Consider the following 16,604-nt stretch of genomic DNA (forward strand, 5'->3'; position numbering starts at 1 on the left):
ACAAACAAATGATAGTGAAATACAAACAGATGAAATACAAATAGATGATAAAGATAAAGCTGAAAAACAAGAAATACAAAATGACATTAACACTAGCTCACCTAAAGTAATAATAACAGAAGAAATATTAGCCTTGACATTTAAAAACAGCAAACAGATAGAAGTATATGATCTAGAAGTCAATTATCAGGATGTTGTATGCATAGTTGATGAAGAATCCACAATCACTTTTGTAGAGCCCAATTTAGTAGAAAAAGAAGATTATTTGAATGATATAGCCATTGTAACCTTACCAAACTCTAGAAAGATAGAATGTAAAACTGCCATTGCTGAAATCAAATCACCATTTATAAAAGGGAAAATAAAAGTTGTAGTACTTGAAAATACTATCAGTCCAGTAATTATTGGATCTTATCCAAAAGTTAAAGTGCATCAAAAGCCAGTAATACATAAAACAATATGGTTTTATGACCTGTCTGATTGTGATTTCCAGAAAGAAATTTTTCAAATAGTACAAGAAATAACTTGTGATTTTGGATATAAAAAAGTTTGGAAACATCCAGAACTTGGAGAGTCAATGTGGGTACAAATAAAAAACTTTGGCCATTACAAAGAGTTATTACATAAAATATATGGAACACCAATTAGGGGACTCACAATTAACATCAGTGTTGTTGACTTAATACATCGCATCTGGTAAACATTGAGCATTATTCTGTAAACATTGAGCATTATTCTGTAAACATTGAGTACTATTTGTAAACATTGAACTAGAACTAAGACTTCATTTTTTAAAAAACTCTATTTGTAAACAAACTTTGGAATTTGATTACTACATTGTAACCAACAATTTTTTTTTCACATTCTTTTGTCAACAAGAATAACATTTTTGTACTCAACAATGTAAACAAACATTGAATTTTTTCCAAACTTATTCAGTACCTAGCTTAATTTTTTTCCATACAATGTAAACATTATTTTTCCCATTGTATTGAGAACAACTGTGACAAATTTTTTTTTCTACAGCTATTGTAAACAAGATTGCAATTTTTTTACTATGTCATTTATCACAATTATATAACTTAGTCACATTTTTCAATACTATTGAAAAAGGAGATTGATTCATAATGTAACTTATTTATTTAATGTCAATTAGTGTAATGAAATATTGACATACACTTGTATTTTTTTGAAAACATTTTTGTCAAATTATTCTTATGGACTATATTTTTTTGTAACAATCATTGATGTAAACAAGAAGATTGTTGTACAAACTTTTTGATATTTCAAGTACTGAAAGAGACACTTGATATTATTCTTTTAAATTGGACTTACACATTTTTTCACAACAGATTAAAATAAATACAACTAAACCATTATGATGTTATGCTTGTATGTATATGCTTGAACAAATTAATGTAACTTCAAAGATTGTATCACAACTGACACATTTTCTCAGTTGAATCTTTTTTTGACAAAAGAGTTTTTTGAACTTTGTACTCAATAATTATTTGATAAACAATGTAACATTAAACTTTTGCCATTACTAGCTACAAATTATTTGAACTGGCATATAGAGAAATACTTAATTGAAACATAAGGTGCATGTAAAAGCACTATGAAGGATACTTATGATTTTGATTTCATGTTGATACTTTTGATCCAATATTTTGATACTTGAATTATACATATTTACTTGTGTAATATTAATGCACAACAATTTTTTATGGAGATGTCAAACCTCATATTGAAGTAAACAGATACATTGAATTTGTAACAATGATCATTAATCAATTTGATGTTGAATTTTGACACATATATTTTGAATTTTTCTATACTTATCACTTACATATTGAGACTTACTTGTAACATTTTCTACATGATATGTACATATTGTACTATTGGTGTCAAAAACCAGACTTCTAACATTTCTATAGTGTCAAAGATTTTTTTATAAATAGATATTGTGAATTAAAACTTATATTAATTTTTCACATTGTGACATAGGAGATTGTCATTGAAATTTTTGTCACACTTTGCACATATTATTATGAAAAAGACTTGTAAATATTGAACTTTGAACATTGATGTATATATTAGAACTACATGTAAAGAATTATTTGAGATGTAAAGTATTTGACTCAGAGAATTATTTGAATTGCCTTACAAGAACATGATGAATTAGAGAATTTTGCCCTTGTATGAATTTTTTTGATTCAGCAAATATTTTGTGTAACACTGTCATATTATATATTTTATTTAAAGTTTGTAGTTCTATTTGAACTCTGCAATTGTACATTTTATAGACCCCAAGAATTCCAATCGATCCTACTTATGATAATTATGTCGTCAAGCTGAAAAAAATTTCTTCAAAATTTTTTTCAAAAGGGGGGTGATAGGTAATGTCACCACCTCAAAGTTGGTGCCATAGAGTAGAAACCCTAATTCTGTATTGTGTATGTTAATTCCATATTGTGAATCTTATTCACAACCCATGTTGCACTAAGGTGAACACTTTTGACCTTAGGTGAACCAGAGAGTTAAAGGCAGTCAGTCCACATAGAGAGCTTGTAGCAAGCACTTGTATTGAGTCACTTAAGATATAAGCAGTAGAGTTAGATGTTTAAAGTAGTTGGTTATAGAATAAGTACTAAGTTGTGATATTCGTATATTACTGTTGGATTAATACTGACCATTCCTGGGTCGAATTGTATGGTGTATTCACTATGTGGTGTTATATTAAACTTATTGTGTATGCTACACCCAGCGTCATTTCATATTCAGTGATTTGTAACAAGAACCCAATGTCACCACCACGCCTACATTGATAACCACAGCCACATGCATACTATATAAAATAACTCAGTGACATGTATCGTTCATTTTAAAATTTTAAAGACATAGTAAAATGAACATATATATTATGTGTTCAAAGCATATAGTACCGAAATGTCCTGCTCTTTTAAGGTAGCACCTAAACTACTACTGTGCCAGAACAGGTTTGTCAACATCCTGCTTCACTAATTAATACATATGCATAGTAGATAATAAAAAAAAAAGTTTGGGTACTCTTTTAAAATAAGCATGGTGGTAGCTCCAGTACCAAATTTAAATAAAATATTTATTTTCCTTTTTTTAAAAGTCTCCCACTCTTCTTTCAGCTGATTTATATTAATGTAAAGTAAAGTTCCTCTTCAGACCTTGTCATATATGGTGCAGATGATGTAAAGGTCATATGTGTCTATGGCCCATGGTTAATGAGGGTGTCTTTACAGGTACCCTTTAGAGGTGAACTGAGAGGCACCCTAAAGAAGGTGAAATAAAAAATCCTAGTCTTAACCAGGATTTGAACCTGGGACCCTTCAGTTCAGAAGCCAAGTGCTTTACCTCTCAACCACTGCACCTCCGATTCATATTAATGACATTTTTTTAAATACTACAATTCAGTGTGGCATTAAGTACCAGTCTGATAAACCACCTACAATAAGTAAATTAAAGATTTTAATAACATTTTTAGATGTAGTTTTTTTTTATTATGTTAAAAGGATTTGTTTTTAAAATGAATGAATGAACATTTTTACTTATTTGTTTTAGATATTTTCTATTTAAATTTCATTGACAATATTAAATATTTTGATAAGAGCATGAGAATGTATAATATCCTTGTTACAATGTACTACAAATGCAGAGGCTTATCAGGTTAGGATAGTATTATCAAATGCAAAATAGTTATCACTTGTTTGACTGACTTTCAAATATAAACAAGAATAGATAACTCTAAAATTTCCAGAAGAAGCATTTCCTAATTTTAAACACTATATAATAGTTTACCTTTTTTTTTTTTAACAAAAGCATGTACTTGCCACTACACTATTACCATCTGTATTATATTGTGAGATTTATATTTAAAGCTTGACACTTTATCATTTACAATCTTATTGTTCATCAGCAACAATGATTAGTTCCATAGCTACTGGTACAGACAACATACAGCATTCTTTTAATATGTATATTTTTCAACTAAATAACATGTATTTTTTTATTAACTCAACTGCTGAAAATAATCAAATGGCTTTTGTTATTGGGACAAACCTGTTCTAAGATTTCAGGTGCCTCTTCTGTTGAATTCCTGCCTCCCTGGTGGAGTCTTTTGAGTGATCAAACATAGTTTCTGTTTCCTAAAATGTTTTTTTCGTGTTTGAAAATTAACATTTTTTAACTTTCATTTTGTTTTTGTTTTCATAAGTTTATGGTTTATGAAAGAAAAAAAAAACAACAAACAAGCTGGCATTTTATTTGAATGCTTATTGTGAAACCATTTTGCCTTAAAACTGGCACACTTTGAATGTGTGCAAAGTTTTTCAAGTGTCCAATAAATATGTTTGATACATATTTTACACCTTGACTACTTTTTTTTTTACAGTAAACAAATAAATCAAGTAACATTGAGCTTTCTTGCTTAATTATCCAATCGTGTTCAGTCTTGTCTATTGTTTTAAATGTGCTTCAGTAAGAGGAGTTTTTGTTTACCAGTATGCATACAATTATGATCCCTCTGACTTTAAGATCAAAAGTAGTGATTACGAGGTATAATGTTTTCTGGAAAACATAAAACAAAAAAACTTGGCCAAATTGAGCATTCCTAATTTTTATAGTCTCTTGGTCTATATGTAGAAATACAATACTTATGCTCAATACTTAATACTCAATGCTACCATCTATTGATTAAGACAACTTGTAACCTTTAAACCTTGTTACATCAGTTCTGGACAAAGTGGTCGTCTCCTTTTCATTAGGACTAAAACAGAAAGATTGAAAAACTTGACCCACTTTCGGTCAGTGTTACCATGTCACCTGTTTCCACCGAGAAGTGCACAGACGTCTAATTCAAAAAGCGCTGGTTGTTAGCATGTTTCGTGTGTGATTGTTGTTAGTTTTTGTATCTATATTGTTAATGTTACATTATATTATATTACAGTATATGGTCAACTGTAGTCAAACTACATTCCATTTCTTTGGACCCCAAAAAATTATCTTATCTTTCCTTTTCTTATTATCAAGGCTTTAATTATTTTGAGGGCAGGTTATAACAGACATACATGATATGGCAATCAGTAGCGGCCTTAGGGGGAGGCAAGTGGGGCAACCGACCCAGCGTGGGGCCCCGCTATCGGAGATTGTATTGTCATCAACTTCGAAAACCAAATCAGTTGTTGATCTTACAGAACACTTTGTTCTTATAGAACGTCCAATGGGCTTCAATTTGCAGAGTGAGAGAAGAGACATACTACTAGTAGTGCGCGTGTGCTTTCTTTTTTATTTGCTTCTGTTAATGGAGAACAATTACAATACAGTATATAATGTACTTTCGTAATGTAGCTACGTAATTTTCTATGTTTTGTAGTGAAAATAAGGCCCACAGCTTAGAGGCGGACATACTGTATTGTTATTGTTACAACGTTAGAGGCGGACATACTGTATTGTTATTGTTACAAGAGATGGATAAGCCCGTTAGGGTGATGAGTTAACGGTTTATATATTTGTCTACCCTTACGGCTAAGGGCCCCGCACATGACGCTCGCTCAGGGCCCCGCGCACTGCTAAAGCCGCCCTGTGGCAATCAAATTATGGGCCTGATGATATGGTAATGATATAGCATAGAAAAACAGACATAAACACTTTTTTGTTTCCCTGGCAATCAAATCATTAAATAGAAAGAATCTGATATAAACTTTTCACATATACATTATGAGTGAGGCTGGTGTGAATGTGCATATTGTTTTTTTTTTATTGTTACCATGTTTTGTTTGGTGTAATACACTAATCATAAAACAAATTTCCTTATGGGCAATAAAGATTATTATTATTATTAATGCATGGGCGGATTTTGACTCCCAGTCCGCCCCTGGACATGCTCCATCGCTTCTGTGGTCGTGTCTGCTGCAAGATGGAAGCCAATGGAAGGTCTTGTTTTTTGTTTGGTAACATGAGGATAGACTCTTGTGAAAGAGGTGTTCTCCAGCAAGATGGAAGCCAATGGAAGGTCTTGTTTTTTGATTGGTAACATGAGGATAGACTCTTGTGAAAGAGGTGTTCTCCAGCAAGATGGAAGCCAATGGAAGGTCTTGTTTTTTGTTTGGTAACATGAGGATAGACTCTTGTGAAAGAGGTGTTCTCCAGCAAGATGGAAGCCAATGGAAGGTCTTGTTTTTTGTTTGGTAACATGAGGATATACTCTTGTTAAAGAGGTGTTCTCCAGCAAGATGGAAGCCATTGGAAGGTCTTGTTTTTTGTTTGGTAACATGAGGATAGACTCTTGTGAAAGAGGTGTTCTCCATCCTGTCATTAGCCTGTTCCAGTACTGTTGGATAGAGTACTTTCTTGATGAGGTTTCTCAATGATCAAGTAAGTGCCGTGTAATTAGGTATGAGGCATCGGTAGACATACAGAGTCCTAGTATACTTCTGACTTGTTTCTAGTTGTAGGCACTTGAATGTCTACTATTCTCTTGATGATGTGAGCTAGTTGTTTTAAGGAGTTTTAGCTCACTTTGTTCAGATTGTGGCACAACCTGCAGCGCAACTGATCCCAAACTGTATCGCATATTTCCGTTTCTTTGGTAACATCAGCTGTGTGGAGAGGGGGGGCGGCTTTTGTGGATGACATCGTTCCAACCATAAATAATACCCAGGCTTTCATCTCGCTTATCCAAAGCCCTAATCTTAAAAAAAAAAAAGACAAAAAAAAAAAAGACACTGTAATGTAAAAATATTACTTTATGGATGGCTAGTTCCGTTTTGTCTGGTTTGATAGTGAAGCCATGTTGTCTAAATTCATGAAAGATTTCTTGTAAATGTTCTTCCCTAGATTTGTGAAAGATGCATAAAAGTAATAACAGAATCAAGACTGTTCAACAATACAGTCTCGTCGGCAACATTTATGTATGAATGCAGTGAAGTTGTTGTTGAGATTGAATCTTGAAGACTGCCTCTTGACCGCATTGCTTAACAATAAATGACGGACGTGTGGACTCTTTTAGGTCCATATAAGTTTGTGTGCAACTTTTGTGTGTGTAATCTTTGTCTTTTCTTTGATGTTAGCTACCTGCTCTGTAGGTTAACTTAACGATCACAGCAAAATATTGACACCCTTTTTTTTTTTTTGCCAGGGCGACCCGTAGATAAAAATCAATACTAAATTTAATGAGATCTGTCAAAAAATAAAACCACCTGTTCGTCTATCCTTTGTCCACGTTTACATGCCATCTTGGAGTCTACGTCAAAATTTCTTCCATTCGGTTTTCTACAGCAGATCTGAAAGAAAGATTTCTTGACAGTAGACATGAATATCTTCAATGTTTGTTTTGTTTTTCTTTGTTTAATGACGTCAACTATAGGACTCTACATGACAGGTACTTTTTTTTTTTAAATTCATAAATAAATATTAATATGAAGTTTAATCATAAGCAATTCGTTAAATAAAGAAATTTTAAGTGAGTGCGTAATAATCCAATCAAACATTAGTGGAAGAGCTTTGAAATCTTGATCTATAACTAACGGAAGAGGCTAAAAAAATGTCAAGGTTGTTTTGCAGCTAGTTTCATTAGCATGGCCCCGATAGATATATCTAACATTGACTTAGACATTCTTATTTCGAAATCTATCTATCTATCTATCTATCTATCTATCTATCTATCTATCTATCTATCTATCTATCTATCTATCTATCTATCCATCTATCTATCTATCCATCTATCTATCGGTTTGTCTGTTTGTCTATCTATCTATCTATCTATCTATCTATCTATCTATCTATCTATCTATCTATCTATCTATCTATCTATCTATCTATCTATCTATCTATCTATCTATCTATCTATCTATCTATCTATCTATCTATAATTTTAGTTTTAAAAGCTCTAAAGTTCTAAACAATTACAAAGGTGTAATGCTGTACAGTAGCTAGGATGGGATCTAGCGTATTTACATACATAGGTGTCAGGGGCGTAACTAGGGATTTGGAGGACCAGGTGAATTGACCTCTTTGGGGGCTCTTGCATTTTGACATTCGACATATTACATGAGATAATGTACGCAAAAATATATAAGCCCAAAATCAAATTGGTTCATTATATCAGTAAACTTAACAAAAAATAATCATTAAGACTCTTTTAATGAATAATACCGTTGTTTATAATTAGTTAAATAATGCACAAGTGACAAATCTCAATTGATATCGCTTCACGTCGTGCATTATGTGCAGCAAAGAAATCTATAACATCATCTACATCGATACTAAAGCCATGATAAGCCATTCTTGTGTCATTGTGCTCCTGAGATAGTTTTTGATGAGCTTGAGCTTTGAGAATGATCTCTCACATGACGTATTGAAAGTGGCCGGAGTTAGCAGTATTCGGAGGAGGTTGCAAGGTTTGAGCACACGTAATTACCATATGAAGCCTGTTTCCTCCATATGTCTATTGGTAATTGTATTACTGGTTTGTAGATGAAAATTTTTCGTGCATGAATGACATCTTTGAAAAAGCGATTTGCCATTTATTTCATCATACAAACAGGAAAAATAGCACAGTTTGTCATAAGCGTGTCTTCATCTAACAGGTGTCTTGGTTCAAGAAGAAACCCAAAGGCATTGTCGCAGTTATCTATGTAACTGTATAGTAGAATTATTTCTCTAATTGATAGTGCGGCGTTGATCACTATATTGATGACGTCATTACACTATTAATATTTTCTGTGTAGACTAGAGGACTGAGCTTTTGTTGCTTGTCACAACTTCTAGTGACGTAAATTTAGTGTGTGTGTGATTTGCGTCATTTATCGTCTAGTACAGTCTCTCCATTGTTTTGTACGTTGGTACAGATAGACGTGTTTTGAGAGCTCTTGAATTTCTCCTTGGTTTTTGTTACTGGATAGCCTTAGCATTTGCCTTGGACATTTTCTTGTTGGATTATCTTGACCCCTGTTTAGGGTGAGTTTTATTTTTCATTGTATAGTTTTTCTTTTTGAATTCGTTCGTATTTGTAAGTCTATAATTAGACTAGATATAGATGATTAGAAGAATCCTTTCTTTTATCTTCTATAGGGTTTTAGCGTCAAGACTAAGTTTTAGTCGTAGTCTCAGTTGAAGACTCTATTTCAAGTATTAGTGTCAAGTCTATATGTTAGACTCTGTGTCAAGTCTCAGTGTCAAGACTTGTTTATCCAATCTCAGTTATATATTGAGAGTACAACTTTAGGTCTACAGTCTACAGGACTGAGGTCTTTCTCTCAGTTGGTCGTCTGGTGTGCACGTTGATTTGTACATGAGTCTGAGGTTCAAGATTCCAGACTGCGGGTTGCAGTGGTCAGACTTGATGGTGTAGTGTCAACTATGAACTTCTACTTTTTTTGGAATTGTCGTCAGTGGACAGTACCTGATCTAGAGGCTAGATCTACATATATTACCAGTTGTTGTTTTTGAGATTGAAGGACTATGTGATCCATTGAACTACTTATTATAGTTAAGGTAATATACTATGTGTTTCATAATTATATGAATGATCTGTATCTAAGGATACTAACTGGATCATTGTAGATTACATATTATTACATATTGATATTTCATACTATTATTATGATTCATCATGAATCAGTCATTTGTAAATATATCACAAGAATAAATTTTATTGTTATTTACATCATACACTTAGTTTATTAGTTTATCTACAACTATATGTGTATGATGTGCTTGTCAGGCTGAACTTGAGTCAAAATATTATAAGTTCAGAAAATAATAACAATAATACAAATTGAAATAATATTTAATATTAATAAATATTTGCATTGGAAATATATAATAATAATTTCATAAATACAAGAATACAAGAACCTGACAAGTATTTTGGGGGCTCGTCTAAACTGTTAAAGGAGTTATTTGAGGGATTATCTCAGTCATAATTTGTTATATTATTGACAGTTGAATATTTGCTAAATAAATTTCTGTACTTGTAAGAGTATATTTTCAGATTCTAGACACTTGTTTGTGTCACATTACTATTCATAACGGTACTATGTGATTGTACCTTATTACTCAGGAAAGGCATCGTATACATTTTTTGTGTGAGACTTTATTGGTGCCAGTGTATCATATTGTTATTGCTAACATTGTATCTTATATATAATATTTTTTTTTTAAATTTATACTAATAAGATATAATTTTGTTACATGCCAAACTGATTGGTGTCGGACCTAAATTGGAGCTGTGATCTGTTTGTTGGGATTCTCAAGTTGTCCTGGTGTATCTGGCTGTACCTTGTCATCACTACTCTATCTTCCTGGTGCTGAGGCAGATTCTATCTTCGCAGGAGAAAGCACAGCTAAGTGTATTTTTTTTGGTTGCTAATAGTATATCTTGTGCTCTAATTAATTTTTCCGATTTGACCTGTTAAACTTATATTGTTTGGAAATTCTAAGGATGGAGACTAGGTTTTCTATAAATTCACAATTTATAGCGGATGGGCAGGCGTTGGGTTTTACAGGAGCTGACTTGCAGAACTATGTGAAAGAACAGAAGGAGGAATATGTCAAGGCAGAACAAGCAAGATTGGATAGGGAGGAACGGCTCAAGAAGGAACAAAGGGCGGAGGAGGAACGCATAAAGAAGGAGGAGCATGAACGATGGAAAGAAAGGGAAGTAGTGGAAGCTAAAAAGAGGCAGGAAGAATTGGAATTGGCTAGACTTCAGGAGAAAATTGTGGAGAAGGAGTTGCAGAAAGAAAGTAAATCTGAAAACAAAGAAGGAGAACCTAAGATCCAGGATAAACATAGACATATAATTGATAAGTTGGACAAGAGTTTTCAGAATATGAAGGAAGATGAGGATTTGATTGGTTTCTTGACTCTATTTGAGGCGGTGGCAACAAGATGTTGTATTGATAAGAAAAGTTGGGCTATGTTGTTATCGTACAAATTGACGTCGAAACTCAAGAATTTTATGCTTCAAGATGATCTGTTTAAGAAGGAAAATTATGATGAAGTAAAGGTTATGCTAATGAGACAGGCTGATATAAATGGAGAAACGTGTAGGAAGAAATTTCACCAAATTAGACCTAAAGAAAATGATTTCAGGGGATATGTAGCCGATTTGAAAAGGGCACTAGACAATTGGATGAAGACGGCGGAGGTAAAGGAGACCATAGAAGGCATGAAAAATATGATTGTGACAGACAGATTATTAGAGAGTGTTTCAGGGGAAGTGTATCGTCAACTTATCTTAAATAAAAGTGATAATGTAGAAGACATGCTACAAGTAATTGAAAGTTTTAAGACTGCAAGTTCAACAAAATCATTATGTAAAGAGGAAAATGTGTATGTAATGGGAGCTGCTGAAGCCACAAGTCAGAATTATGCTAGTGACAGGAAAGTCATAACTTGTTTTAGGTGCGGAAAAGTAGGTCACAGGTCAACGGAATGTTATGTGGGTGGAGCCGGAGTGAAACCAAAGCAGGTGACATATAATAAGAATGGACCAAGACATGTGTCAGGCACAAGGAATGTGTCATATGGAACTTACAGGAGGCAGTTTGATACTAGAGAAAGGAGAATGGATGGAGGAAATTGGAGAGGAGCTTACAATGATGTGAACCATGGTGGAGGAAATAACAGAAGGAATTATTCAGGTGTTGATTATACTAAGGAGAAAAACACAGACAAGTCAAAGAAAGTGCAAAACACAGGTACGCAGAGATGACTAAATTGTTCACGTCAAATTCAAAGTTGTTGTCATTCTAATCTGGCTGATGAAATAGAATATTTTACTCCATGTAGAAAAGAAACTATGTCTATTGTTGATCAGAAATTGAGGAAAAAGTCTGTAGGGAAATTACGTTTTGAAGAAGGATTATTAAATAATAAAATAGTGTCTATATTGCGTGATTCAGGATCTAGTGTTATTGGGGTAAGAAGTTCTTTAATTGAATGCAAAGACAAAATTCCAGGTAGCTACAAATTAAAATTGATTGATGGTACTATTAAGGAATATCCACTGGCATGTGTTGACATCAATTCAGACTATATCACAGGGAAATATATTGTAGCTTGTTTTGAAAATCCAGTAGCTGATCTAATAATAGGGAATGTACAAGATGAACAACATAATGAACATATTGGTGCTGCTGTTACAAGAGCAATGAAACAAAAAGAGAATGAGGCTGATATTATGAAACATTCAGAAGTTATTCAAGATTGTTATAAGTTATTTGGATCATGTGAAGATTTCTTGAGAGAACAAGTGAGTGATCCTACATTACAAGAATTATGGAATCGACAGAAGGAGAAGAGTGTGGATAATAAGACAAATGGAAGTGTTCGATTCAAGGTATTCGATAGATTATTGTATCGTGTATTCAAAGGTCAATTAGGTCAGGAAGAGAAACAACTCGTGGTTCCAGTGTCAAAAAGGGAAGTAATTTTGAAAACAGCACATGAAAGTATATTTGCAGGTCATTTGTCAGTTAGGAAAACAAAGTCAAGAATATACCAATATTTCTTTTGGCAAGGAGTTGATAAAGATGTTAAAGACTTTATTAGGAGTTGTGATATTTGTCAACGGTGTAGAATGCCACGAAGATGTGACAGAGTTGAACTTGGAAATATGAATATAGTAACAACACCATTTTACAAAGTGGCAATAGATATTGTTGGTCCGTTGGAGGTTACCGAGAACAAGAACAGATTTATTTTAACACTTGTTGACATTGCTACGAGATGGCCAGAGGCAATACCTTTAAGAAATATTACTACAGAAACTGTGATTGAGGCATTAAACACAATCTTCAGTAGAATTGGTATACCGCACGAGGTACTAAGTGATAACGGAAGTCAGTTCACTGCGGATTTATACAAGGAAGTGTGTAACTTCTACAATATTAAAATAGTGCACTCAACTATTTTTCACCCTTCGTCGAATGGGATGAATGAACGTTTCAATTCTTCATTGAAAAGTTTTCTAAGGAAGGTTACACAAGAGAGTCCAAAGGATTGGGATAGAAAGGTTAGCGCTGCACTTTTTGCTTATAGAGAGGTCCCAAATGAAACTACAGGAATATCGCCATTTCAAATGGTATATGGAAGACAGATGAGAGGACCATTGGCTATTCTGAAACAAGTATTTGTAAACAAAGAGGAGGAAGATGAATACAGGAATGTTTACTCATACTTAATGGATTTGAAGGAGAGGTTATTTCATGTGACATCAATTGCCAACAGAAATAGTGAGGTTAAAAAGCAAAAGTACAAAATTCAGTATGATAGATACTCTACATTGCGCAAGATTGATGAAGGTGATTGTGTATTGATACTTAAACCTCAAAGAGAAAACAAATTATCTGTATATTGGCAAGGACCATTTAAAGTTATAAGGAAGGTATCAAGATTCAATTTTCTAGTAAAGAAGGGAGATAAGTTGAAACTTTACCATATCAATAGATTGATGAAATATCATAGCAGAAGTAAAGATGATACAAGTGAAACTGTTATTAATATTGAACATGAGAACAGTATTTTGTCTGCTAATATGGTGTCTGTTGTGGATGATGAGGAGGAATTTGATGAAGACTTGACAAATGAAGATATTTTACCAAGCATTCCGACATTAGAAATCAACAATAAGAAGCAGACGAATGAAGACGTATTATCTCAATTGAGAGTCAACCCAAATTTAAACTGTAATCAGAGATGTGAAATAATGAAGGTGCTGGATGAATTCAAAGATATTATATCAGACATACCGGGTAAAGCAGATGTGGAAGAATTTAGGATTAAGTTGCTGGACACTAAGCCTATAGCATTAAAGCCATATACGGTACCAATAAATATGAAGGAGAAATTAAAAGAGGAAATTGATAGTATGTTGAAGTTGGGTATCATAGGACCCACAGATTCGTCATATGCCGCTCCTGTTGTGGTTATTAAGAAACGTGATGGTACACTACGTCCATGCATTGACTACCGTAAGTTAAACAGTGTTACACAAATACCAGCTGAATTAATACCAGATCAAGAAGAGCTATTCAATAAACTCTACAGGGCTAAGTATTTTACTTTAGTTGATTTAACTAAAGGGTATTGGCAAATACCTATAAGTGAAGAATGTAAGGAGTACACAGCTTTTAGAGTTCTGGGGGAACACTACATGTTTCATTACTTACCATTTGGTTTAAGTGGTGCCCCTAACCATTTTAATAGAGTTTTAAAGAGTATTTTAAGAGATATTGAGAATGTATTGTTTTATTTTGATGACATCTGTATATTTAGCGAAAGTTGGGAGACTCATGTTAGAGATGTACAGAATGTTTTCGGTGTATTGAAAAGTCATGGATTTACTCTAAAACCATCTAAATTAGAGGTTGGCTTTACTAACATTAAATTTCTGGGACATAATGTAGGTCGGGGAGAAGTGAAACCAGATAGTAGAAATGTTCAGAAGATCCTGGAGTTTAAACCACCCAGTACCAAGAAGGAAGTAAGGTCATTAATTGGGTTGGTTAACTATTACTCCAAATTTATACCTTGTTATTCAGACTTGGTGTTTCCATTCACAGAGTTATTGAAGAAAGGGAAATCTGTGAGAATTGATTGGAGTGGTGGGTGTATTGTGGCACTGAAAAGAATACAAACTTATTTGTGTGATTATCCTATTCTAAGATTGCCTGATCCTTCTCTTCCATTCTTTTTGCAGACAGATGCATCAGATAAAGGCATTTCAGGTATATTAAGTCAGATGAGAGATGGTGTGTTACATCCAGTGAAGTTTGTCAGTCGCAAGTTGTTGCCACGTGAACAGAAATACTCTATCCTTGAGCGGGAAGGACTGGCCATTGTATGGTCGATCAAAAAGCTAGATCGTTATTTGGCAGGAGTGAAGTTTCATCTCCAGACCGATAACAAGGCATTGTCATTCATAGCAAATAGTAATTATTGTAACAAAAGAATAACTAGATGGTGTTTAGCACTTCAGGATTATTGTTTTGATTCTGTCCATTTGAAGGGAGAATTAAATGTTTTTGCTGATGTATGCTCAAGACTTGTATAATTTTTTTGATCCATTTGAGCAATCATGTACTTATGTTATATTAATTTTGATATTGATTAAATTTGATAATGTAACTATGTAACATGCAAACAGTTGTAACTTTAACTATACAATTTTGAGATAAACATTATTTTGTCTATTGAAGTGTATAATGAAGATTTTTTATTGTTGAGGTATTCATTGATGATTATTGGTTGTTGAGGATTTCTCAGTTGTTTTTTCTCAGTGAGAGTTTGAGGTCTCTTCTTGTAATTCTTGGAAACGTATTTGCAGTATTGGTCTTGGTGAAGTTGATTTTCTGGAGAATTTTCTTGCAGTTTTTATGATAACTGGAATTTTTTTCAAAATTGCCAGTTCGTTGAGGAGGGGGAATGTCGCAGTTATCTATGTAACTGTATAGTAGAATTATTTCTCTAATTGATAGTGCGGCGTTGATCACTATATTGATGACGTCATTACACTATTAATATTTTCTGTGTAGACTAGAGGACTGAGCTTTTGTTGCTTGTCACAACTTCTAGTGACGTAAATTTAGTGTGTGTGTGATTTGCGTCATTTATCGTCTAGTACAGTCTCTCCATTGTTTTGTACGTTGGTACAGATAGACGTGTTTTGAGAGCTCTTGAATTTCTCCTTGGTTTTTGTTACTGGATAGCCTTAGCATTTGCCTTGGACATTTTCTTGTTGGATTATCTTGACCCCTGTTTAGGGTGAGTTTTATTTTTCATTGTATAGTTTTTCTTTTTGAATTCGTTCGTATTTGTAAGTCTATAATTAGACTAGATATAGATGATTAGAAGAATCCTTTCTTTTATCTTCTATAGGGTTTTAGCGTCAAGACTAAGTTTTAGTCGTAGTCTCAGTTGAAGACTCTATTTCAAGTATTAGTGTCAAGTCTATATGTTAGACTCTGTGTCAAGTCTCAGTGTCAAGACTTGTTTATCCAATCTCAGTTATATATTGAGAGTACAACTTTAGGTCTACAGTCTACAGGACTGAGGTCTTTCTCTCAGTTGGTCGTCTGGTGTGCACGTTGATTTGTACATGAGTCTGAGGTTCAAGATTCCAGACTGCGGGTTGCAGTGGTCAGACTTGATGGTGTAGTGTCAACTATGAACTTCTACTTTTTTGGAATTGTCGTCAGTGGACAGTACCTGATCTAGAGGCTAGATTTACATATATTACCAGTTGTTGTTTTTGAGATTGAAGGACTATGTGATCCATTGAACTACTTATTATAGTTAAGGTAATATACTATGTGTTTCATAATTATATGAATGATCTGTATCTAAGGATACTAACTGGATCATTGTAGATTACATATTATTACATATTGATATTTCATACTATTATTATGATTCATCATGAATCAGTCATTTGTAAATATATCACAAGAATAAATTTTATTGTTATTTACATCATACACTTAGTTTATTAGTTTATCTACAACTATATGTGTATGATGTGCTTGTCAGGCTGAACTTGAGTCAAAATATTATAAGTTCAGAAAATA

General features: G+C 33.3%; 2 protein-coding genes across 4 annotated transcripts in view; both read left to right on the forward strand.

The window, feature by feature from the left end:
• The first annotated feature begins 6,799 nt into the window (after positions 1–6,799).
• LOC106058558 (uncharacterized) overlaps positions 6,800–16,604 on the forward strand; it is a 57,026-nt gene continuing 47,221 nt past the window's right edge. Inside the window, exon 1 of one of the 2 annotated variants that reach the window (XM_056023248.1) lies at positions 6,800–7,411. In XM_056023248.1, the coding sequence (XP_055879223.1) occupies positions 7,342–7,411 (70 nt within the window). In that variant the 5' untranslated portion in view covers positions 6,800–7,341. The remainder of the gene's footprint in view (positions 7,412–16,604) is intronic. The other variant, XR_008776902.1, reaches the window with a different exon arrangement.
• On the forward strand, positions 8,657–14,875 carry LOC129925041 (golgin subfamily A member 6-like protein 22). 2 transcript variants are annotated; one of them, XM_056023247.1, is made up of 3 exons: positions 8,657–8,988; positions 9,103–11,735; positions 14,738–14,875. In XM_056023247.1, exons 2-3 carry the CDS (start codon positions 10,475–10,477, stop codon positions 14,752–14,754), a joined length of 1,278 nt encoding a protein of 425 aa, XP_055879222.1. In that variant the 5' UTR covers positions 8,657–8,988; positions 9,103–10,474; the 3' UTR covers positions 14,755–14,875. The 2 variants fall into 2 exon arrangements, with proteins under 2 accessions (XP_055879222.1, XP_055879221.1); XM_056023246.1 differs by having other exon boundaries at positions 8,657–11,735.

This window comes from Biomphalaria glabrata, chromosome 3 (assembly GCF_947242115.1).
Source record: "Biomphalaria glabrata chromosome 3, xgBioGlab47.1, whole genome shotgun sequence".
Classification (NCBI taxonomy): domain Eukaryota; kingdom Metazoa; phylum Mollusca; class Gastropoda; family Planorbidae; genus Biomphalaria; species Biomphalaria glabrata.